Source organism: Rhincodon typus, chromosome 6 (assembly GCF_021869965.1).
Source record: "Rhincodon typus isolate 14 chromosome 6, sRhiTyp1.1, whole genome shotgun sequence".
Lineage (NCBI taxonomy): Eukaryota > Metazoa > Chordata > Chondrichthyes > Orectolobiformes > Rhincodontidae > Rhincodon > Rhincodon typus.
In genome coordinates, this window is record NC_063337.1 from 63,011,889 (window position 1) to 63,037,708 (window position 25,820).

Consider the following 25,820-nt stretch of genomic DNA (forward strand, 5'->3'; position numbering starts at 1 on the left):
GTGATTCTTCTAACGTCTTACGCCGGTTTCAAAACTTCCAGTTTTCAGGTTCCAGCCACCTCTTCTTTACCATGGACGTGCATTTCCTTTACACGTCCATTCTCCACCTCCTGGGTCTTAGGGCTCTCCGCTTCTTCCTGGAGCAAAGACCTGAACCGTCCCCACCCACCACCACACTCCTCCAATTAGCAGAGCTCATCCTCACCCTCAACAACTTCTATTTTAACTCCTCTCACTTTCTTCAGGTCAGCGGGGTGGCCATAGGTACCTGCATGGGCCCCAGTTATGCCAGTCTCTTCATGGGGTATGTGGAACATTCCTTGTTCCAGTTCTATTCTGGTCCCCACCCACAACTCTTTCTCCGATATATCGATGATGTCATCAGTGCTGCTTCCCTATCTTGTTCGAATTGGAAAAATTCATTGATTTCGCTTCCAATTTCCACCCTGCCCTTACTTCATCTGTTCTATCTCTGACTTCTCCCTTTCTTTCCTTAACATCTCTGTTTCCATTTCTGGAGATAGACTGGCCACTAATATCCACTATAAACCCACTGATTCCCACAGCTGCTTGGACTATACATCCTCACACCCTGCTTCCTGTAAAAACTCCATCTCATTCTCTCAGTTCCTTCATCTCTGTCACATATGTTCAGGTGAGGCCAAATTCGACAAGGGAGCCTCCAAAACGTCCACCTTCTTCCTCAACCGAGGGTACTCCAGCTCTATTGTTGACAGGGCCCTCAACTGGATCCGACCCATCTCCTGCACTTCTGCCCTCACCCCTTCCCTTCCCTACTGCAACAGCGATAGGTTCCCCCTGTCATTACCTACCATCCCACCAGCATCCACATCCAGAAGATCACCAGATGCCATTTCCGCCACCTCCAGTGAGATGCCACCACCAAACACATATTCCTCTCCCCTCCCTTGTCCAACTTCTGCAGGGACTGTTCCCTCCGGGACATCTTGGTCCACTCTTCGTTCACCCCCAACACCCCCTGACAGCCCCACAGCACCTTTCCTGCAACCAGCGAAGGTGCAACACCTGCCCATTTACCTCCTCCCTCCCCACTGTCCAAGGAACCAAACATACCTTTCAGGTGAAGCAACACTTCACCTGCACTTCCCAGAATCTAGTCTACTACATTCGCTGCTCGCAATGTGGTCTCCTCTACATTGGGGAAACGAAGTGTAGACTAGGTGACTGCTTAGCAGAACATCTATGTTCTGCTCACAAAAAGACCCTGAGCTACCTGTTGCCTGCCACTTTAACAAACCACCCTGTTCCCTGGCCAACACCTCTGTCTCTGGCGTGATGCAGTATTCCAGTGAAGCTCAGCATAAGCTGGAAGAACAACACCTCATTTTCCATTTGAGGACCCTGCAGCGCTCCGGACTCAATATCGAGTTCAATAATTTTAGGGCCTAAACTCTCCCACGTCCTCTCCCTCTACCCGTACTTAACTGGTCCCAGTGAAACTGTCCACTTAACCTGCTGTTCAGCCTCCAGCACCTCTCCATGTGGGGGACTGGCTGCAGTCCCAGTAGTAGCCTCTGCTTCTGGTGGTGCTGCTGGGCGTGGAAAGCTGCCAGCCTTCTGATTGGCACGCAGTGCACAGAGATGGGACATGCCCTCAAATGAAGATGGAACTAAAATCTGAGTCATCAATGGACTTGTCCACACCTTCCCAGTTCCACATAAGGTTTAAACCCATCAACTAAGTGGTCTAATGTGAAGGTGCAAACTGAATTATTATAGCACTGTATTATGTGAGTAGTGGGTATGAGTAGAGCAGACTAGTTTGGGAAATGCAGTAGTTAACGCTGGACTAATATAGAGTCATAGAGCTGTACAGCATGGAAACAGACCTTTCGGTCCAACTCGGCCATGTCGACCAGGTATCCTAAATTAATCTGGCCCCATTTGCTAGCATTTGGCCCATATGCTTCTAAACCCTTCCTATTCATACACCCATCCAGACGTCTTTTAATGTTGTAATTGTACCAGCCGCCACCATTTCCTATGGCAGCTCATTTCATACACACACCACCCTCTGTGTGAAGAAGTTCCCCCTTAGGTCCCTTTAAAATTTTCCCCTCTCACCTTAAGCCTATGCTCTCTAGTCTTGGACTCCTCTACCCTGGGGTAAACCCTATCTATGTCCCTCATGATTTTATAAACTTCTCTAAGGCCACCCCTCAGCCTCTGATACTCAAGGGAAAAATAGCCTCAGCCTATTCAGCCTCTCCCTATAGCTCCAACTCTGGCAGCATCCTTGTAAATCTTTTCTGAACCTTGTCAAGTTTCACAACATCCTTCCTATAGCAGAGAGACCAGAATTGAATGCAGTATTCCAAAAGTGGCCTAACTAATGTCCTCTACAGCCTCAACATAACCTCCAAACTCCTATACTCAATGCACTGACCAATAATGGCAAGCATACCAAACACCTTCTTCACTATCCTGTCTAAGTTGGTAAGGAAAAGACCGGGAACTATAGAACATTGAGCCTGACATCAAGTGGTGTCAGGGATCCTGAGGAACAGGATTTACATGTATTAAAATGATTAGGGATAGTCAACATGGCTTTGTGTGTGGGAAATCATGTCTCACTAACTTATTTGAGTTTTTTGAAGTAACGAAGAGGATTGATGAAGGCAGAGTGGTGGCTGTGATCTAGTTGGACTTCAGTAAGGCGTTCAAAAAGGTTCTGCATGGTAGACTGGTTAGTAAGGTTAGATCAGATGAATACAAGGAGAACTAGCCATTTGGATACAGAACTAGCTCAAAGGTAGGAGACAGAGGGTAGTGGTGGAGGGTTGCTTTTCAGACTGAAGGCCTGTGACCAGTGGTTTGTCAAAGGGATCAGTGCTGGATCCACTGCTTTTTGTCATTAATATAAATGATTTGGATGTGAGTATGGAAGGTATGGTTAGTAAATTTGCAGCTGACACCAAAATTGGTGGTGTAGTGGACAGCCAAGAAGGTTACCTCAGAGCACAACGGGAGTTTGATCAGATTGGCTGGTAGATTGAGGAGTGGCAGGTGGTGTTTAATTTAGATAAATGTGAAGTGCTGCATTTTGGAAGGGCAGATCAGCTAAGGTCCTGAGGAGTGTTGCTGAATAAAGAGACCTTGGAGTGCAGGTTCATAGTTCCTTGAAAATAGAGTCGCAGGTAGACAGGATAGTGAAGAAGGTGTTTGGTTTGCTTGCCTTTATTGGTCAGCGCAATGAGTTTAGGAGTTGGGAGGTCATGTTGAGGCTGTAAAGGACATTGGTTCGGCCACTTTTGGAATAGTGTTCATTTCTGGTCTCTCTATAGGAAGGATTTTGTGAAACTTGAAATGGTTCAGAAAAGCTTTACAAGGATGTTGCCAGGGTTGGAGGTTTTGAGCTATAGGGAGAGGCTGAATAGGCTGAGGCTATTTTCCCTGCAGTATTGGAGGCTGAGGGGTGATTTTATAGATTATAAAATCACGAGGGACATAGATAGGCTTAAGGTCTTTTTTCCAAGGTAGCAGAGTCCAAAACTAGAGGGCATACGTTTAAGGTGAGAGGAGAAAGATTTAAAAGGGACCTGAGAAGCAACATTTTCATGCAGAGGGTGGTGCGTAAATGGAATGAGCTGCCATAGGAAAGGTGGAAGCTGGTACAGTTACAATATTAAAAGGCATCTGGTTGCATATACGAATTGGAAGGTTCAGAGGGATATGGGCCAAATGCTGGCAAATGGGACTAGATTAATTTAGGATATCTGGTCGATATGGACGAGTTGGACCGAAGGGTCTCTTTCCATGATGTACAGCTCTATCATCTGTGAATCTACTTTCAAGAACTATGAACCTGAACTCCAAGGCCTCTTTTCTTCAACAACACTCCCCAGGACCTTACCATTAATTGTATAAGTCCTGCCCTGATTTGCCTTTCCAAAATGCAGCATCTCACATTTAGATAAATTAAACTCCATCTGCCGCTCTTCGGCCCACCGGTCCATTTGATCAAGGTCCCGTTGTGCTGTGAGGTAAACTTCTTGGCTGTCCACTATACCACAAATTTTGATGTCATCTGCAGACTCACTGACCATACTTCCTATGTTCATATCCAAATCATTTATATTAATGATGAGACTAAGAGATGGCCACCAGGTCATTCTGTCTGAGATCCTGCCTCAGTTTCCACCCTTTCCAATGTTCCCAAGGGTGGAGGACAGCATGGATCACAGAACTCAATTAAACTGATTGTAGGCTTGTTAAAAGCTGGTCTCTGGCAACTTTGCAGTCAGAATTCAGCAATTGTCTATGTCAGAGGTCATGTTTGGGCAAGTCATGGAGGTGGGTAGAGTTTGAAAAATCAAAAATAAATGCTTTTCAGAGTTTAAAGAGTTTATCCTTTGAAAGCTAAATTTGCAGCAGCACATCATAAATCAGGGGAAGAAACAGAGTTAAGAGCTCTGCCATTTCAGGGGATCCTCACCCTTCTACCATCACAAGGCATTGAGAGGACATCGGAGCACTGGGCAAGGATGCTTGGACTCATTTGTAGCAGCAGAAAAGTTATAGCTGGAAGTAGATGTTTTACTCCAGAAATGGAAATTATTAGAGATGAGGAGCAGCAGCTTAGAGAGGAAAGAGTGCACTCGACATTAGAAGGCCAGAGGAGAAGGACAAAGGGGATGAAGGAAAAGGAGACACTACCTGATTTGAGGGGGAAAGATCTATAGATACTTGAGAACTAGTGCCGAAGGCAATTGCAACATTCAAGGAAGATGATCATAGATATCTGTATCTTTGCCAGCTGTGAATTGCTGCAGCTTCTCACAGGCAATTGCACACTGGTACATCACCCAGATAATAGATGATGCCTTGACTGAGGATAAGGTGGCCTCTTCCCGACACCTTCCAGGAGGAAGATATTGTTGCTATCCCTTGCTCATGACAGGTCTGTGGTTCCACTGTGGCAACTCAGATCCCCATGTGGCACACTGCCACAAATATCCTTCCTCGGGACAGACCTTTGTTATGGCTGCTTTGGGTATGTGAAAACTTCCTCCATTCCTGCCTTAATAAGCTGTAATTGGATAGGACATGTAACTCCAATCAATTAAAGGGATTATACTTAGGAAAATCTGAAACTGTGCTTTGCTGAAGGTACATTGCTGAAATAAAAACAAGCTGATTCCTGTTTCCCATCTTGGCACTGTGTCTATTTAATAGCAGAAGTACAATAAAAGCATGACATTCTGTGTCTTTTTACAGAAATAAAGTAACACGGACTGAGTTGGAAGGTTGGGGCTTACGCCTTGATGAGCAGATCTCATTGGTAGGCCGTGTCCTTCCTCCTGAGAAAATTCAAATGTTTGATCATTCAGTGAGTATTCATCTGTTGTTAACATAAGTTGTGCATTTAAATCAGAATTTCAGTGGATTATTCAATTTGTACAAAATGTAATATTGCATGTAACAATCATATTTTACTTTGAAATACTGCAGTCCTGTACATTCTCTAAAGAACATCTTTAATATTTGCATTATACGTCAAAAGCATTAAGACAAGAGAGTTGAAATTACCATTTGAGATGTTATCCGACGTTTGCTTAGGGCACTCAACTTAAATTCCAATCTTCACTATTATGATATTGACTGTGGTTGAGCGACCACGGGCCCAAAATTGGTATTCTAAATTGACCCACATCTGGAGAAATTGGGACTGATGGAAAATGGGCCAAATTAAACAGCACACAGCAGCTCTTGGCTACAGAGAACAGTGGAAAGTAAGGTCAAAGAGGTTATGCATTGGAGAAGTGTCGATCAAACTTTCTGATGCTATGACTGCTTGAGGGCGAGCATTTTACATCCCCGCGACATGGCAACATTTGAGAAATGCTCACATGGCGTTTTCATAGAATCCCTACAGTGTGGAAACAGGCCCTTCGGCCCAACAAGTCCACACCAAACCTCAGAGCATCCCACCCAGACCCATCCCCCTATAACTGACCTAATCTACACCTCCCTGAACACTACGGGCAATTTAGCATGGCCAATCCACCTACCCTGCACATCTTTGGACCGTGGGAGGAAACCAAAGCACCCGGAGGAAACCCACGCAGACACAGGAAGAATGTGCAAATTCCACACAGACAGTCACCCGAGGCTGGAATCAAACCCGGGTCCCTGGTGCTGTGAGGCAGTAGTGCTAACCACTGTGCCATCGTGCCGCGTTATTTTTTCCTTTATTCTTTCATGGGATAGGATGTGCTGGCCTGGCAGCATTTATCAACCATCCCTAATTGCCCAGTTGGCAGTTAAGAGTCAGCCACATTGCTGTGGGTTTGGAGTCACATGTAGGCCAGACCAGGTACGGATGGCAGTTCCTTCCCTAAAGGACATTAGCGGACCAGGTGGGTTTTTCCTAACAATTGACAATGGATTCATGGTTATCATTAGATTCTTAATTCCAGATTTTTTAAATTGAATTCAAATTTCACCATCTGCCATGGCAGGATTTGAACCCAGGTCCCCAGAACATTATCTGGGTCTTTGGATTAACAGTCTAATCACAAGAAATGGGAGTATTTTGTTGATAAAATCAAGTTGAATTGCTAACTGAATTCTGTATCGTTTTGTCCACCTCACTGACAAGAGCACATGAGTAAAGTGTTTTTTCAACTGAACAAAATGTTCAAAGTATGGACAATATTTCTAAAGGGTGATAATCACTGAACTATTGCCCAAGCAATGTATAAATTGAAATAGAGGCATGAAGTTCAGATGAATTAGCACATGGCTTATCTGTATCAATGATTTGAATGAGAATGTACAAGGCATGATTAGTAAGTTTGCAAATGACACTAGAATGAGGGTATCATGGACAGCAAGGAAGGTTATCAGAAATTGCAGCAGGATCTTGATCAGCGGGGGAAGTGTGCCGAGAAGTAGCAAATGGATTTTAATATAGGTAAGTGTGAGGTGTTGCATTTTGGAAAGTCAAATCAAGATAGGAGTTTCATGGTGAATGGTAGGGCCTTAAGGAGTGTAGTGGAAAAGAGGGACCTTGGAGTTCAGGTGCACAGTTTTCTGAAAGTGGAGTCACAGATAGACAGGGCAGTGAAGATGGCTTTTAGCACACTGACCCTCATCAGTCAGGGCATTGAGTGTAGAAGTTGGGAAGTTATATTACAGTTGTACAGGACGTTGGTGAAGCCACACTTGGAGTATTGTGTTCAGTTTTGGTCACCTTGCTATAGGGAGGATGTTATTAATTGGAAAAAGTGCAGAAGAAATTTGCAAGGATATTGCCAGGACTCAAGGGGACTGAGTTATAGGGAGAGGTTGGACAAGTTAGGACTTCTTTCTTCAGAGTGTAGGAGACTGAGGGAGGGTCTTATAGAAGTGTATAAGATCATGAGAGGCATGGATAGGGTGAATGCACTCAGTCTTTTCCCCAGGGTCGGGGAGTTGAGGACTAGAGGGCATCAGTTTAAGGTAAGAGGAGAAAGAATACATGGGAACCTGAGGGGGTCAACTTTTTTATACAGTATCATTGAACCAAAAGGGCCACATGTACAAGTTAGTAGTTAACATTTTAAATAAAACTGTTTTGGGAAGACTCTCATGCTACTATATGCAATCAATGGGCATGCACAAACCAGGTAAGTGAAACAAGTATCAAATCAAATGGGACATGATTAGAGCTCTGCTGCAACCCCTAGTATATATTCACCACACACATGCTTTAACAGAATGGACCCATGTGGGCTGTTCAGATAGCAGCCTAACACAGTGTGGAGGTGGAGGAACATAGCAGGCAGCATCAGAGGAGCAGGAAAGTTGACGTTTTGGGTCGGGACACTGCTGTGTTCCTCCAGCTCCACACTACATTGTCTCTGACTCCAGCATCTGCAGTTCTTGCTATCTCTCCGATAGTAGCTTGCCATTTTAGATCTTCACAGCACCAACAGCGCTACCAAGCTTAATTTTGCCAGAAAAGACTATTATCCCCTGATGGAGAAGTGCATAACTAGAGGCCTTCAATATAAGTTAATCACCAATCTTTACTCTGGTTTGAAAATGTGGAACTCATTACAGTAAGTCTCCGCTAAAAGTTGATTCATTTAATATGGTTTTTCGTTTTCATGTTATAAATAAATTAGCATCAGTATCATTATTTAACAGTGTCAGTTTCACCTTAATGTCATTTGCAGAATTCCCATTCTGTGGTCTGCCTGCCCAGATGACCTCTTGCCCCATCACATCCATTATAGTCCTCCATCGCTCTACAACCCCTTGCTTCCTGCCCTGGCTCCTGCTTTGACAACCCCAGTGCACACTCCAGCCTCACCTAACCCCAGGCCTTATTCCTTGATCTTGCTTCTTCTCCAGCCCTGGCCCCTTGAACCTTGCCTCTCTCCTAGCCCAGGTTTTGTCCTTGCCCCTTGTCCTGTCCAACCCTCAATCTTGTCTCTCACCCTCTCTTCTTAACTTAAGTCCTGACTTCGTTCATTTTTGAATTTACTCAATCTAGATTGGGCTCAATCCAGTGGCAGAGTTTAGACAGTTCAAGGACTCCAACTGATAGCCACATTGACTAATTTCTATCACTAGATGGAGCCTGGGCAATCTAAAAATACACATGTGTACGTTGAGCAATTGTTTTATTTGTACTGTGAGCTGTAACTATTGTATTTCTTTTACTATATATTTAGTGATGTATTTTTTATTGCAAGTTACTCCAGCTGGAATGGACAGTGCTACACATATTTGGTACCTATTTTCTGAGCGAGTAATGTCCAAGGAGCCTAACTCTGGATGGGAACTGGAGCTACGGATCAGAGATGGGGTAGCTGGTGTACAGGCAGGTACAGCATGCAGAGAGTCTGTGAGGAAGGACAGACAGTTGATAGGGCAAAGTTGCAGTCAGTGCAATGGGCTGAAGTGTGTCTCTTTGAACATAACAAGTGTCAGGAATAAGGGTGACAAACTTAGAGCATGGATCAGTACTTGGAGCTACAATGTTGTGGACATTACGGAAACTTGGATAACACAGGGGCAGGAATGGTTGTTGGATGTTCCGGGATTTAGATGTTTCAAAAGAATTAGGGAGGGAGGTAAAAGAGGTGGGGGAGTGGCACTGCTAATCAGGGATGGTATCACAGCTGCAGAAAGGAAGGTCGTCGAGGAGGGTTTGTCTACTGAGTCAGTATGGGTGGAAGTCCAAAACAGGAAAGGAGCAGTCACTTTATGGGGAGTTTTCTATCGACCCCCCCGCAGTGGCAACAGAGACACTGAGGAACAGATTGGGAGGCAGATTTTGGACAGGTGCAGAAGTAATAGGGTTGTTGTCATGGGTGACTTCAACTTCCTAAATATCGACTTGAACTTCCTAAGTGCAAATCGTTTGGATGGAGCAGATTTTGCCATATGTGTCCAGGAAGGATTTCTGACTCAGTATGTAGATAGGCCAACTAGAGGGGGGTCATATTAGATTTAGTGCTTGGCAACGAACCAGGCCAGGTGTCGCATCTCTCAGTGGGAGAACATTTCGGTGATAATGATCACAACTCCCTGACCTTTACTGTAGTCATGGAGAGGGATAGGAGCAGACAGTATGGGAAAGTATTTAATTGAAGGGAAATTACAATGCTATTAGGTAAGAACTGCAGAGCATAAATTAGGAACAGATGTTCTCAGGGAAATGCATGACAGGTATACGGAGGTTGTTTAGGGAGGACTTGCTACGAGTACTGGAGAGGTTTGTCCCAAGGAAGGGATGGTAAGGTGAAGGAATCTTGGATGACAAGACTTGTGGAACATCTAGTCAAGAGGAAGAAGGAAGCTTACTTAAGGTTGAGGAAGCAAGGATCGGACAGGGTACTAGAGGGCTACCAGGCAGCCAGGAAGGAACTGAAGAATGGACTTAGGAGAGCTAGCAGGGCGTATGAAAAAGCCTTGGCGGATAGGATTAAGGAAAACACCAAGGCGTTCTATACTTACGTGAGGAACAAGAGGATGGCCAGTATGAGGGTAGGGCCGATCAGGGATAGTGGAAGGAAATTGCGTCTGGAGTCGAAAAAGGTAGGGGAGGTCCTTAATGAATACTTTGCTTCGGGATTAACCAGTGAGAGAGACCTTGTCGTTTGTGAGGACAGCATGAAACAGGCAGATATGCTCGAACAAGTTGATGTTAGGAAGGAGGATATGCTAGAAATTTTGAAAAACATGAGGATAGATAAGTCCCCTGGGCCAGACGGGATATACCCAAAGTTACTACGGGAAGTGAGGGAAGAGATTACTGTGCCTTTGGCGATGATCTTTGCATCCTCACTGTCCACTGGAGTAGTACCAGATGATTGCAGGGTGGCAATTGTTATTCCCTTGTTCAAGAAAGGGAATAGGAATAATCCTGGGAATTATAGACCAGTCAGTCTTACTTCTGTGGTGGGCAAATTATTGGAGAGGATTCTGAGAGATAGTATTTATGATTATTTGGAAAAGCACAGTTTAATTAGAAATAGTCAGCATGGCTTTGTAAGGGACAGATCATACCTCACAAGCCTTATTGAATTCTTTGAGGATGTGACAAAACACATTGATGAAGATAGAGCAGTGGTTGTGGTGTAGGTGGATTTTAGCAAAGCATTTGATAAGGTTCCACATGGTAGGCTCATTCAGAAAGTAAGGAGGCATGGGATTCAGGTAAATTTGGCTGTCTCGATACAGAATTGGCTGTCTAATAGAAGACAGAGAGTGGTAGTAGATGGAAAATATTCAGTCTAGAGCTCTGTGACCAGTGGTGTTCCGCAGGGATCTGTTCTGGGACCTCTGCTCTTTGTGATCTTTATAACTGACTTGGATGAGGAAGTGGAAGGGGGGTTAGTAAGTTCGCCGATGACACGAAGGTTGGTGGAGTTGTGGATTGTGTGGAGGGCCGTTGTAGTTTGCAACGGGACATTGACAGGATGCAGATCTGGTGGATGGAATTCAACCCAGAGAAGTGTGGAGTTTTCTTTATTTATTTATTTTTTCCTTTATTCATTCACAGAATTAGGACGTTGCTGGCTGGGCAGCATTTATTGCCCATCCCTAATTGCCCAGAGGGCAGTTAAGAATCAACCACATTGCTGTGGGTCTTGATTCACATGTAGGCCAGACCAGGTAAGGATGGCAGTTTCCTTCCCTAAAGGACATCAGTGATCCAGATGGGTTTTCCCGACAATCGACAATGAATTCATGGTCATCATTAGACTGTTATTTCCAGATATTTATTGAATTCAAATTCCACCATCTGCCATGGTGGAATTCGAACCCATGTCCCCAGAACATTATCTCTGGATTAACAGTCCAGCGATAATACCAACTAGGCCATCACCCTCCCTATGTGATTCATTTTGGAAGGTTGAATTTGAATGCAGAATACAGGGTTAACGGCAGGATTCTTGGCAGTGTGGAAGAACAGTGGGATCTTGAGGTCCACGTCCATAGATCCCTCAAAGTTGCTACGCAAGTTGATAGTGTTGTTAAGAAGACATATGGTGTTGGCTTTCATTGGCAGGGGAATTGAGTTTAAGAGCCGCGAGGTTATGCAGCAGCTCCGTAAAACCCTGGTTGGACCGCATTTGGAATATTGCGTTCAGTTCTGGTCACCGCATTATAGGAAGAATGTGGAAGCTTTAGAGAGGGTGCAGAGGAGATTTACCAGGGTGCCGCCTGAACTGGAGGGCAGGTCTTAATGAGGAAAGGTTGAGGGAGCTAGGGCTTTTCTCATTGGAGTGAAGAAGGGCGAGAGGTGACTTGATAGAGGTATACAAGATTCTGAGAGGCATAGATAGAGTGTCTAAGGTTTTGGAGTAGATCTGTAGCTCGGGTTGTGGGTGTTGAGGTTGGTTGGCTCGCCGAGCTGGTTTGTTGTTCCGCAGACGTTTCGTTACCGTGCTTGGTAACATCCTCAGTGCAGCCTCTGATGAAGCGTCAATGTGTTTTCCGGCCTCGTTTTTAAACTCTGGCGTCCGTTGCGATGTATTGCCTCACTTCCAGGTTTCTTCTGTAGCGGAATGTATATGGGGTTGAGTTCAATGTGTTTATTAATAGCATGCTTTGTGGAGTGCCATGCTTCCAGGAATTCTTGTGCTTGTCTCTGCCTAGCCTGTCCCAGGATCTTGGTGTTGTCCCAGTCGAAGTGGTGGTTCTCCTTGTCCATGTGGATTGAGATGAGTGAGTATTGGTCGTGTCTTTTTGTAGCCAGTTGGTGTTCATGTACTCTTGTTGTTAGCTTCCTTCCTGTTTGTCCGATGTAGTGTTTCTCGCAGTCTCTGCAGGGGATCTTGTCAGTGACATTGGTCCTGTCCATGGCAGGGAGTGGGTCTTTAGTTCGGGTGCACACTTGTTGTAGGGTTGATGTGGACTTGTGTGCCACTCTGATGCCTAGCGGTCGTAGGAGTCTTGTGGTGAGTTCTGACGTGTTCCTGATGTAGGGTAGTGTGATGAGTGTGTCGGGGCGTGTAGAATCTTTCTGATGCTGTTCCTGTAGGCATCTCCTGACCCAGTTCTTTGGATATCCATTATCCTTGAACACTTGGAAGAGGTATTCCTCCTCCTTTTGGCGTAGTTCCATGTTGCTGCAGTGTGTTGTTAAATAGTGTTCGCACGCAGCTTTGTTTGTGTGTGCTGGGATGGTTACTATTGAAGTTCAATACCTGGTCTGTGTGTGTGGCTTTTCGGTGTACTTTCGTTTGCAGTTCCCCATTTGTCTTGCGCTTTACCATGATGTCCAGGAATGGAAGTTGTTTGTTCTTCTCCTCCTCTCTGGTGAATTTTATTCCGGTGAGGGTGTTGTTTATGAGTTCGTGTCTCACTTCTCATTTGGTCAGTGTAATGATGACAAAGGTGTTGTCTACGTAGTGTATCCATAGTTTACGTTGGATTTGCGGAAGGGCAGTCCTTTCCAGTCTTTGCATCGCGGCTTCTGCTATGAGGAGTCTAGGGAGAGGCGATCCCAAGGGTGTCCTGTTGATTTGCTCGTATGTTTGGCTGTTGAAGGTGAAGTGGGTGGTCAGGCATCGGTCCAGTAGTTTAAGCATGTTGTCCTTGGAGATGGTTTCACTGGGGTCGGGTTCTTGTTTAAGTAGTGTTGTCATTGTTTCCCTTGCTAGTGGTATGTCTATTGATGTGAATAGGGCAGTGACATCAAACGATATCATGGTCTCTTCGTCCTCTATATTTATGTCTTTGATCGAGTTGAGGAATTCTTGGGCTGAATGGATGGAGTGGGGTGATTTGTTGACCAGGTGCTTGAGTCTTCTTTGTAGTTCTCTGGCTAATCCTAGTAGGGAGACTATGTGTCTGAGGGGGACTTCCGGCTTGTGCACTTTAGGGAGGCCGTAGAATCGCGGTGTGTTGGTTCCTTTGGGTTTCATTCTTAAGAAGTCTGTTTTGTTGATCTGTCCTGTTTGTTTAAGTCTTTGTAGCGTGTATAGGATTTTGTTGCGTAGTTGTGGTGTCGGGTCAGTTTGTACTGGTTGGTATGTGTTCTCATCGGCGAGCAGTGCTTGTGCTTTGGAGATGTAGTCCTTTTTATTCATTATCACTGTCATGCGCCCTTTGTCTGCAGGTAGTATAGTGATGTTCTTATCCTTCTTTAATCTGTCCAGGGCTTGTCTTTCCCATGTGTTGAGGGTGTTGAGTTCCCTCTTTCTGGTTAGTGTCGGGACTACTGTCTGTCTTATAGTTTGTTATGTTTCTTCATTGATATTATTGGTCTTGAGTGTGGCTTCCAGTGTAGCTAGCAATTCCGTTTTGTTGGCGTCCCTGTAGTTGTAGTTCTAGAAGACTGGAAAGGACTGCCCTTCCGCAAATCCAACGTAAACTATGGATACACTACGTAGACAACACCTTTGTCATCATTAAACTGACCAAATGAGAAGTGAGACACGAACTCATAAACAACACCCTCACCGGAATAAAATTCACCAGAGAGGAGGAGAAGAACAAACAACTTCCATTCCTGGACATCATGGTAAAGCGCAAGACAAATGGGGAACTGCAAACGAAAGTACACCGAAAAGCCACACACACAGACCAGGTATTGAACTTCAATAGTAACCATCCCAGCACACACAAACAAAGCTGCGTGCGAACACTATTTAACAACACACTGCAGCAACATGGAACTACGCCAAAAGGAGGAGGAATACCTCTTCCAAGTGTTCAAGGATAATGGATATCCAAAGAACTGGGTCAGGAGATGCCTACAGGAACAGCATCAGAAAGATTCTACACGCCCCGACACACTCATCACACTACCCTACATCAGGAACACGTCAGAACTCACCACAAGACTCCTACGACCGCTAGGCATCAGAGTGGCACACAAGTCCACATCAACCCTACAACAAGTGCGCACCCGAACTAAAGACCCACTCCCTGCCATGGACAGGACCAATGTCACTGACAAGATCCCCTGCAGAGACTGCGAGAAACACTACATCGGACAAACAGGAAGGAAGCTAACAACAAGAGTACATGAACACCAACTGGCTACAAAAAGACACGACCAATACTCACTCATCTCAATCCACATGGACAAGGAGAACCACCACTTCGACTGGGACAACACCAAGATCCTGGGACAGGCTAGGCAGAGACAAGCACAAGAATTCCTGGAAGCATGGCACTCCACGAAGCATGCTATTAATAAACACATTGAACTCGACCCCATATACATTCCACTACAGAGGAAACCCGGAAGTGAGGCAATCCATCGCAACGGACGCCAGAGTTTAAAAACCAGGTGGGAAAACACACCGACGCTTCATCAGAGGCTGCACTGAGGATGTTACCAAGCACGGTAACGAAACGTCTGCGGAACAACAAACCAGCTCGGCGAACCAACCAACCTCAATAGATAGAGTGGATAGCCAGGGACTTTTTCCCAGGGCGGAAATGCCTATTACGACCGGTCATAATTTTAAGGTGATTGGAGGAAAGTAGAATGGAGATTTCAGAGGTTGGTTCTTTACACAGAGAGTGGTGGGTACGTGGAATGCGCTGCCGGCAATGGTAGAGGAGGCAGATACATTAGGGACATTTAAGCGACTTTTGGATGATAGTGAAATGTAGGTTATGCAGGGTTGTTTGATCTTAGAGTGGAATAATAGGTCGGCACAACATCGTAGGCCGAAGGGCCTGTACTGTGCTGTACTATTTTATGTTCTATGTTCTATGTTCTAGTATCAACATTAATTCCTCTTGGAACACCTGACTCACCTAAAATTGTTTCACTTAATCATAACTTTCAAGAGCACATAACTTGATGAGCTTCAGTAAATGGTGCTTTTAATGAAAAACTAAGTAAACGTACAGGAGTGCTTGGAATTGACATTAATGCTTCTTAGGTAAAGAAGAATGAGGTGAGGCTCAAATGGAACATAAATACTTACATGAATTGGTTGGACCAAATGGCTGTCTATGGGCTGCATATTCCGTGTCACTTTAATAAAAGGCAATAGCCATTTAATATAAACAATTTGTCCTTTCTGTTCCCCATTTGCAGTGTCAGCCAGTGTCACCAGTAGACTGGTCTAGAGATACTCGAAAATCAAGGATTATTGGCAGTCAGCCACTCCAAGACTGGCTGATGGTTTTTAGTCACAGAAATTATGAAGTTGCTGGTCAGCTTTTGGCATGTCTTAAGAAAGTGGGACCACCAATGGGCTTTTTGGTTGACAATCCAAAAATGTAAGTATGGATTAAAAATAAATGATATACTGTTAACTTTGAAACTATTTATTGCTTCATGAGTGAGGGATAAACACTTTGGAAACAAAATATCACCCATTGGAAATATTTTCAGCTATAGTTTCAGGCTTCAGATTTTGTCAGTTAACATGTTCATTTATTATTCAAGGTTATCAATGGTTCTTTAACCTGAAGTAAATACCAGACTACAAGATTGCTTGATTAGCTCAGTAGGCTGGACAGACTGTTTGTGATGTCACCAGCATGGGTTCAGTTCCCGCACTGGCTGAGTTTACCGTGAAAGAGTTGCCCTCTCCCGTCATCTGAGGCATGGTGACCCTCAGGTTAAGCCACCACCATTTCTCACTGCTAGGACGATGGAGATATTGCATTATTATTAGGTTGCCAATTTGAGTTCCGATTTCCTGACCACACAGAATAAAAAAAACTCAGAACAGACATTAAGCCCAACCAGGAAGTGCTGGTGTTTATGCTCCACTTCAGTCTCCTCATCTTTCCCAATTAAACCTTATCATCTCTACGTTCCCTTCTCCCACATGTGCTTGTCAGTGTCCCATTAAATGCATCAATATAGTTCACCTCAACCATTCTCTGTGGCAGCAATTTCCATATTCATGCAGTTATTAGGCAATGAAGTTTCTTATGATTTCCCCTACGTTTCTTGGGGACTATTTCTTGGTGGCCTCTAGTTTTCTGCTTTCCAGTACAAATTTTTTTTTTTTTGCACCCATTCTTTCAAAACTTTCCATAATTTTAAAGACTTTGAGATCGGTCCCTCAGTCTTCTATTTTCAGGAGAAAAGAGATCCAAATTGTTCATTTCTAGATGAGCAGACCTCCCATTCCTGACATCATCCTTGTGAATCATATTCATACCAGAATTCTCGTGATATGGCCTACCCAGTGTTTGATGCAAATTTAGCATAGCTTCTTCTTTTTCCGCATCTTGTTAACTTCTGTTACTATAGCTAATGCTAAGATCCCTTTGCATCTCTACCTAATTTAGATTCCCATTTTCAAAGTAATATACAGTCTCAATTTTGTTCTTGCCAAAATGTAATATTTGTATTGAAATTAATTTACACATTTAAAATTTAAAGTTCAGTAATGTTTTCTTGTAAGTTTTTGAAAACTTCCTCAGCAACCCCCTTAATTTGGTGAATTACAGGTTGAATTTTCCCATTTTTTGGCAGGTTTTTTTCTGGTAAGATTCTTGACAGTTAGTTGACATTTCTCTTGGAATGTTTCATTCTGCAGCTCATTAAATAAGCAATTGGCGTCTGTGGCATCTAGTTCAAAGTATCTTGCAGCAGGTGTGGGCTACGTGCTGACTGTGCTGGGATTTTGCAATGTTCGCATTGTTGGTACCTTATTAAAAGGTCAGCTCCACAGCACTTCAGGCATTTCTCCATTCTTTACAGTGTTCTGTTCAACTGTCATGGAGGTCATGGTGTAGGAAGGGAAGTTAGCTCCTTACTTTGCCTACAGTGAATTTGGGGTGCTCATGGGCTAGGTGGTCAAAAGAAAAGTTGTCTTTTCACTCTAGACACCCAGGGTCAATGGACCTCCAAAGTTAACTCTGCTTTCTCTCCAGACCTGTGGAGTTTTTCTAGCAATTATTGTTTTTGTTTCAGAGACTTTCACTTCTGTGAATACTCTTTCTAGATTCAACTTTTCCAGCATCGCAAGGTATGTGCTAGGGCCTGGCCTGTATACAATCTTGCACACTTATACCCACTGTGAGTGACACCATGTTTCAGCTTTCAGGGGAGTGCATTGCCGTTGAAGTCTAGGACATGTCCAATGGGGAGTTGTTACCTCCACTCTCTCTCATAGTGCAGTGAGCTGCTGAAAGAAGCTGCACAAGATGCTATCTCTCTCCTGCAGGATATTCAAGCATTTTAGGACAATTTACAAATCTACACAAACTCTGAAACATGGAAGGCTAACTGATGAGGAAGGGTGAATGGAGATGCCTCAGGATTGCTCCCAATCTGCTGCCTATCATGAGACACAGTAATGCACATCATTTGGATCCAATATGCTAATTAAAGCCTTAAAAACCATCCAATCTAAGTACCAGGCAATGTTACTGCCCTGTGTCGCTGACTGCTGCTTTTGCCTAAACAGTGAAGAAAACTGGTAAACTGGATCATTTATGCATCCATGCATATAGGCGAGTAAACATGTATTCAGCAACAGAAAAGTTGCGAGTGCAGAGAAAACTAGATTCAGGTGTCAGGGGCTGCTTGCCACTGAACCAGCAGAAAATAATACAATGAAAGGAAGTCCATACTGGGCTTGTTCCTTCTAGAAGTGGATTTCATTTCAGTTTCTCTGACCCCACAGTCAATAATGCATACTCTATCATAGTCTCTTGGATATTATTTCCCAGTAAATAGCCTAATCCTCATCCTCAAAGATTGCTGCTGTTCCCCATTTTGTCTGCATCCATGACATTTGCACTTTGTCAGCTCCAGTTATGAAGAGCACAGCATGCCACAATGATGTTGGACACTGTTTCTGGGCTATTCGTGGGTTCTGTGTGTTCCAGCAATGCGAATTGGCTATAATGCGACTGACGAATAGGAGAACGCTATTTCTAAATTGTGAACTTGTGTTGGCAATAACACGCTTCCATCGGTGACATTATTGTTGATGTTTTGGAAGATGTTTTTAGAAAGTATTGCAGGAAAAAAAAATTGGATTTCAAGATTCTCCTCATCCTGGATAATGCACCAAGCCATCCTCCCACCATTGGTGAGCTTTCTGAAAATATCAAATTGCTATTTCTACCCTCAAATACAACCTCTCTCCTTCCACCATGGAGCAGGGTGCAATAGGCTGCTTTTAAAGCTTATTATTTAAGGTGCACATTTAAGAGACTGATTGCAGCCACTGAGGGGGATAAGGACAGTATTCTTCAATTTTGGAAGAGCTTTAACATCAAGAATGCAATTGACATTACAAGTAGTTCTGCTATAATGTGTGTTTCATTAATATGAATTGGCTGTAATGCGCTTGATGAATAGTGGACAGTGTTTGGATAACACGAACTTTCTGCTGTACAGGTATAGAGATTTTCTGTAGCGATTTCCCTATAACATGATTTTCTGTAGCAATTTTCTATAACACAATGTTCTGCAGTATGAGGCCACACAAGAACACAACTGTCACGTTATAGGAAAACTACCTGTATCATGGAGGCTTGGGGTGATGTCAGTAAGGACTGCTTACAAGCAGTTTGGCGGAAGCTTCTTCAAGATTTTAAAACCTTTGATCCATCAGAGGAGTTCCCAAGAATCAAAGAACATTGTGTTGATCTTGCAAAGCAAGTAGATTTGAAGGAGTGGAGACTGAGGATGTTGAAGAGCTGCTCAAGTCCCACTGTGAAGACCTCTCTACAGCTGATCTACAACAACTTGTTGCTGAGGGGGAAGTGGAAGCTGGAGATGAAGAAGAAGTCTAGGATGCAGCACCACGAGAACTTTCCACTTCTGTTTTGTCTTCTATCCTGAGGGAAATTCAGAAGCAGTAGTTGCAGCTCTCAGAGGACAACAATTACAATGCAAAATGCAGCAGGCTAACAGTTTGTGAATAAAATCTTATTTGGCACCCTATGAACACCTTCTTCATGAAAGAAAAAGGGTAAAGCAGCAAAAACTGGATGCTTTTTTTAAGCCAACCCTCAAGAAACAGTCAGAAGACGATGAACCATAACCATCCACTTCTGGGTAACTATTTTTTCACCCTAACCCTGCAACCACAACTGAATGTGATGGTGATGATGATGATGTTGATGATGATGAAGACCCTCAGCCCTGCATTAACAACAGAACAACTCAAAACCTCCTCTCCCATCAAGTCATCTTGACATTTTTTCAACATAAGGTGTAAATTTACTTTTATTTCCTCATTAGATATGGATTAAACATTTATTCTGTCCTTTGTGTTAGGCTGTTGAGTGATTTTTGATCGATTTTGAGTGATTTCTTTTTGATGGTCTGCCTGTAACCCTGTTTTTTCCATAGGCCCCTGTTATTTCTATGACACGATTTTCTATAATGCAATGTTGTGCAGGAACCCAACTATAGTGTTATGGCAGAACCCCCTGTGCTGCACAGCCCCACTAGTGTGATCTAGATATCGAAACCTCATCTTAAGGAGGTCAAAAATCACATGACACCAGGTGACAGTCATCTTAAGGAGGCCTATGATCTGTTCCGCTATGGCCCTGGTGGAAGCACGGGCAGCATTGTACTCCTATTCTGCATCAGTCTGAGGGTTTCCTAAAAGGTGTCATAAGCTACATTTGGAGGAGATAGCACTTGTCTCCCAGCAGCCCAAGGAGCTTAGAAGAATATGTGATCCTGAGAGTTCACGAGCATATACACATCGTGGCAGCTCTGAGGATATCTGGTGCATAGTTCCAAAATCTGGCACCCAGATGGGCTGGACAGTCACAAAATTGAATAAAAACAGAAGGTGCTGGAGAAACACTTAACATTTCTAGGCCAGATTTCCAACGACTAAAGGTACTTTGCTTTTAATTAATCAAATGGAAGCCTTTTTGGTTGATGAACTCTGCAGGTTGGTGAGAGGATACTCTCAAAGCAATGTGGATGCAGTCAAAACATCCTGCAGCTGAATGAAGCCAGTGATGTTGGCTGATTGGTTTTCCTTGTCATCGAGGAAGGATATAACCTGTCATAATCTGGAGAAAATGGCATCTGTGATAATGCAGATGCATTTGTGAACCAACAATTTGGAGCTGCCAAACAGGTCCCCAGTTACTCCTTGGAACAAGCTGCTTGTAACCTTGATGGTCACCAACATAGGATAGAGACTCATTCTATCTGAACCTAAGTCCTGCTGTAGCAGATGGCACAGTTCAATGATAGCCACCCAGGGCATCCTTTGTTTCCACCTCCATAGTTATTCTTCTTCATCTCCTTGGTGGATCTTCACTGATTTCTTACACTGCAGGCTGTGCAGCAGCCAGTGAATGTTTCTGTTCTTGCTGTGCTTAGTGACAATTTTGTAAATGCTGACTTCTTCAGCGTTGTTGATCTATTATACAAGGATGCCTCCAAGCTTGGGTTTCACTTTGCCTTCACAAAGAGGTTAATATAAAGCCTCGATCTGGAGCTCTAAGCTATGTAACTGAAATAACTCCACAGAGGCTGGTATCCTGTCACCAGGTTACCCTTTATTTACACGTGCATAGTACATGGACTCTGACCAGCTAGCTAGGAGCCAGTCCCTAGTGTTGAAAAGAATATCTGAGGCTCCTGTTGTTTTGGTCTTTTTTTTTCCTGCTAATTTTATCTCTGCATCACCTGTGGTTGTGTATGTAGGTGTAATGACCCAGTTAAAAAAAAACCACTTTATTCTATATTTCTCATCACCAGAAAAACACCCATGTGCCCAAAGAACCTATAAGAAGCAAAGCCTAATAAGGGCAATGCATACGTGAAGAAAGTGAAGGGGAATGGTAGGGATTAAATCAAAATAGAATTGGAGGGGGAAATAAAGCTGTCCACCCCCCACAGTGCTCACCTCTCCCTAATGAAATTGAGAGCACTGGTTAGACTCCTGTTTATATCTGTCAGCTAGGGCTCCATGATTGGTCCAGGTTAACAACCCCAATCAGGATCTCATACTCAATGACATCCACCCTGGTCCTCATTCTAATCACTTCTTACCATATCTTCATTTTGGAAACCCCCGGATATCCCTGATGGAGTTTAGCCAGTACCTGGATGCGACCTTTTCTCAGGACAATCACTCTTGCTCCCCATAATATGCCGTCCTGTACAGTGATCCGGTCTTGCCAGGTCCAGAAGGTTTCAGTTCTGGTGAGATAGCACTTTTTCTTGCTCCATCACCAGCAGCTGTTTTATTTTTGCTAGGGCAGATATTGTCCACGGTGATCAGAAAAGTGTCCAGAAAGATTAAAACCAGAACGGACTCTTCCGGGGAGGTGTCACCGATGACATATCTGCTAGTGGGAGGTGGCTCAAGGCACCCACATTCGCCACTTGGCCCTCCGGACAGTGTTCCAACTTGTAATTGTGTGCACTGAGAATAAGGGCCCCCTGCTAAATTCAATCCAGAAGCTATGTGCTGCACAGCCTAGTCTTCTTTGACTCACACTAGCAGGGATTTGTGGTCCGTTACTGTTACAAATTTACATCTATGAAGGTATTGGTGGAACTTTCTCACACCAAAGTTGACCGCCAAACCTTCCTTCTTTATCTGGACATTCTTGCATTTAGAATCAGCCAAAGTCTGGGAAGCATGTGCTTTTGCCCGTCCTCCCCATTGGGCCACTGGTGAATCCACATAAACCCGATACCACACGGGGTGGCATGGCATGTCAGCACCACACCTCGCTTGGGATGGTAGTGGGCTAACAGTTTAGTCAACATTAGCTGCTGCTTCACTTCCCTGAAGCCTGTTTCTTGGCAATGTGACAGTTTGCAAGGGTGACCCTTTTTCAGTAGGTACCAAAATGGAGGCCAAGTTATGTATGAATTCCATAGTAATTCACCAACTCAAGGAAAGACCTAATCTCCAGTACAAATATGAAAGACAGGGAACGTTTGATCGTTCTCACCTTATTTACCAACGGGTGTAACCCAGTCTTGTCAACGCTTTAGCTCAAGTAGGTCACTTGGGGTGTCTGGAACACACATTTTTCCCTTCTGAGGTGTACACCTGCTTGGGAGAAACATTTAAGCACCATGTCCAAATTCTCTAAATGCCCATTGTCCAATTATTAGCACATGACATACATAGATTAAAAATGAGAGGATAACTAGGGAAAAGGTGGGACCACTCAAGGATAAAGGTGGAAACTTGCGCTTGGAGACAGAGGATATGGGTGAGATACTAAAAGAGTACTTTGCATCAGTATTCACCCAGGAGAAAGATATGGAGGATAGTGAGATTAGTATGGAGTATGCTAATAAGCTAGAGCATTTTGAGATCAAGAAAGACGTGGTGTCGGTTCCCTTGAAGAGCATTAAGGTGGATAAGTCCCAGGGCCCAATGGTATCTTCCCAAGGTTATTAAGACGCAAGAGAGGAGATTACGGGGGCCTTGATCCAGATCTTTGTATCCTCACGGGCCATTGGAGAGGCCCCAGAGGGCTGGCGAGTAGCTAATGTCATTCCTCTGTTCAAGAAGGGAAATGAGAATAATCCAGGAAGCTATAGACCGGTGAGTTTCACATCAGTGGTTGGCAAGCTATTGGAGAGAATTCTTAGGGATATGATTTGTACCCATTTGGAAAAGCATGGCTCAATTAGGGACAGTCAGCATGGCTTTGTGCGGGACAGGCCATGTCTTACTAACTGGAGTGAATTTTTCGAGGATGTGACAAAGGTGATCGATGAGAGTAAAGGGGGGAGTGTCGTCTACATGGATGTTAGTCAGGCTTTTGACAATGTCCCTCATAGCAGGCTCATCCAGAAGCTTAAGATGCATGGGATCCACAGTGACTTTGCTGCGTGGATTCAGAATTGGCTTGCCCATAGAAGGCAGAGGGTAATAGAGGAAGAGTGTTTTCCTGGCTGGAGGTCTGTGACCAGTGGTGTACTGCAGGGATCCATACTGGAATCTCTGCTGTTTGTGATATATATAAATGATTTGGATGAAAATACAGATGGGTGGGTTAGTAAGTTTGCAGATGATACAGAGATCATTGGCATTGTGGATAGGGTAGAAGGTTCTCAAAAGATACAGTGGAATACAGGTTTGTTGAACATATGGGCGGATAAATGGCAGAAGGAGTTTAATTCGGTAAGTGTGAGGCGCTGCACTTTGGGAGATCAAATATTAATGAAAAGTGTGCAATTAATGGCAGGACCCTGAACAGCACTGATGTACAGAGAGATCTTGGGGTTCAGTCCATAGGTCCCTGAAAATTGTCACACAAATAGATAGGGTGGTAAAGAAGGCATATGGCATGCTTACCTGTATTGTTTGGGGAATTGACTACAAGAGTCAGGACGTGATATTGCAGCTTTATGAGACTTTGGTTAGGCCACACTTGAGTATTGTGTTCCTTTTTAAAAAGGGGAGTCAAAGGCCTGGTGGTGTTATCACTGGACTGTTAATCCAGAGACCCGGATAACATTCTGGAGACCCGGGTTTGAATCCCACCATGGCAGATGATGGAATTTGAATTCAGTAAAATATCTGGAATTAAGAATCTACTGATAACCATGAATCCATTGTCGATTGTCAGGAAAAGCCACCTGGTTCACTTGTGTCCTTTAGGGAAGGAAACTGCCATCCTTACCTGATTTGGTCTACCTGTGACTTCAGACCCACAGAAATGTGGTTGATTCTGAACTGCCCTCTGGGCAATTAGGGATGGACAATAAATGCTGCCTAGTCAGCGACATTCTCATCGAGTTAATGAATAAATAAATAAAGAAATTCTGGTTGCCACATTACAGGAAGGATAAGGAGGCTTTGGAGAGGATGCAGAACAGGCTTACCAGGATGCTGCCTGGATTAGAGGGTATGAACTATAAGGAGAGGCTAGAAAACCCCATGTTTTCTCTGGAACAGTGGAGGCTGAGGTGAGATTTGATAGATGTCTGTAAAATTATGAGATGCACAGATAACATTGATGGTCAGAATCATTTTCCCAGAGTTAAAATGTCTAAAACTAAGGGGCATACATTTAAGGTGAGAGGAAGAAAGTTCAAAGAAGTGTGAGGGGCAAATTTTTTTTACACGGAGTGGTAGGAATCTGAAATGTGCTGCCAGGGTTGGTTGTGGAGGCAGATACGATAGGGGTGTTTAGGGACTTTTAGATAAGCACATCAAAATACACGGATTGGAGGGAATGTGGACCAAGGGTAGGCAGGAGGGATTAGTTTAATTTGGCATCATGTTCAGCACAACATCGTGTGCTGAAGGTCCAGTTCCTGTGCTGTACTGTTCTGTTCTATGTTCTTATCCAGATAAATGGCAACCTGGGGTAGACCTAGTTAAATGTTCTCCATCAACTGCTGGAAAATGGCACAGGCTGATGATTCCCCAAATGGCAGTCTTGTTTATTGGTATAAACCCTAATGGCATACTTCTGGGACTCCTTATGTAGTCACAATTGCAGGTAGGCATGGCTCATGTCCAGCATCGTGAAAGACATCATTCCCTGCCTCCACCCTCCACCCCCCAGCCCCACGCCAGTTTTGTATACATGTCCTGTATCTGTGGGATTGGATATTTATCCAGCTGCAAGAAGGAGTTTACCATTTGCTTAAAAATCTCCACAAAGGCGAATTTGACCCGTTGCGCTTTTCAGTCGGTATGACTGGTGCAGCCCATTCCGCAAACTGTACAGGTTTGATGATTGTTTGCCTTCCAGCTCCTGATTTCTGCCTCTACTTTTGTACGTAAGGCAAATAACACTGAGCAGGCCTTGCAGAATTGTGGAATTTGTTCCTGGTGAGCATGTGAGGTGGTCTTAGCTCCTTTGATGGTCCCTAGATCTTCCTGAAAAACCTCTGGGTATTTAATCAGGACTTCACTCCGGCAGCCATTTTCCAATTGAGAAATGTTGAGACAATCAAGGTGAATCTTTTTCAACCAATTCCACCTCATCATGCTTGAACCTGAGCCTTTTACTACAGTCAGTGGAACTGCATCAACAGCTCCTCATAGGTGACCAGAACTGAAATCGTACCCTAAATCTGTAACAGTTCCCGGTAAATGTTCTCAGTCTGGCTGAGATCTTGCACAAACTTAAGGGTTGGAGTCCACAGCGAATCTTGTTAAAGACTGGTTCTGCATTGACTGATGCAGTTGTGCCAGTATTGACCTTCATTAGAACCGGGTGGCCACTTAACCAGACATTTATTTTGATTGATTCTGATATTACTAAGCAATCTAACTGTTCCAAACCATTTCCCAGGGACTGCACTATCCTGGATACTGGCCTGTGAGTTCTTTTACCTAAGTCAGGCCTTGTAGAACTCCTTTGCTGTCTGGAGTCTGCATACCAGCAGCAACTACAATGGCTTGCCAGCCTTGATTCTGAAGAACATT

General features: G+C 44.0%; 1 protein-coding gene across 1 annotated transcript in view; it reads left to right on the forward strand.

Moving 5' to 3' along the window:
- LOC109922731 (piwi-like protein 4) overlaps nucleotides 1-25,820 on the forward strand; it is an 89,549-nt gene that overhangs the window by 21,993 nt on the left and 41,736 nt on the right. Inside the window, exons 5-7 of the mRNA XM_048598397.1 lie at nucleotides 5,260-5,371; nucleotides 15,548-15,732; nucleotides 24,221-24,251. Of these exons, the coding sequence (XP_048454354.1) occupies nucleotides 5,260-5,371; nucleotides 15,548-15,732; nucleotides 24,221-24,251 (328 nt within the window). The remainder of the gene's footprint in view (nucleotides 1-5,259; nucleotides 5,372-15,547; nucleotides 15,733-24,220; nucleotides 24,252-25,820) is intronic.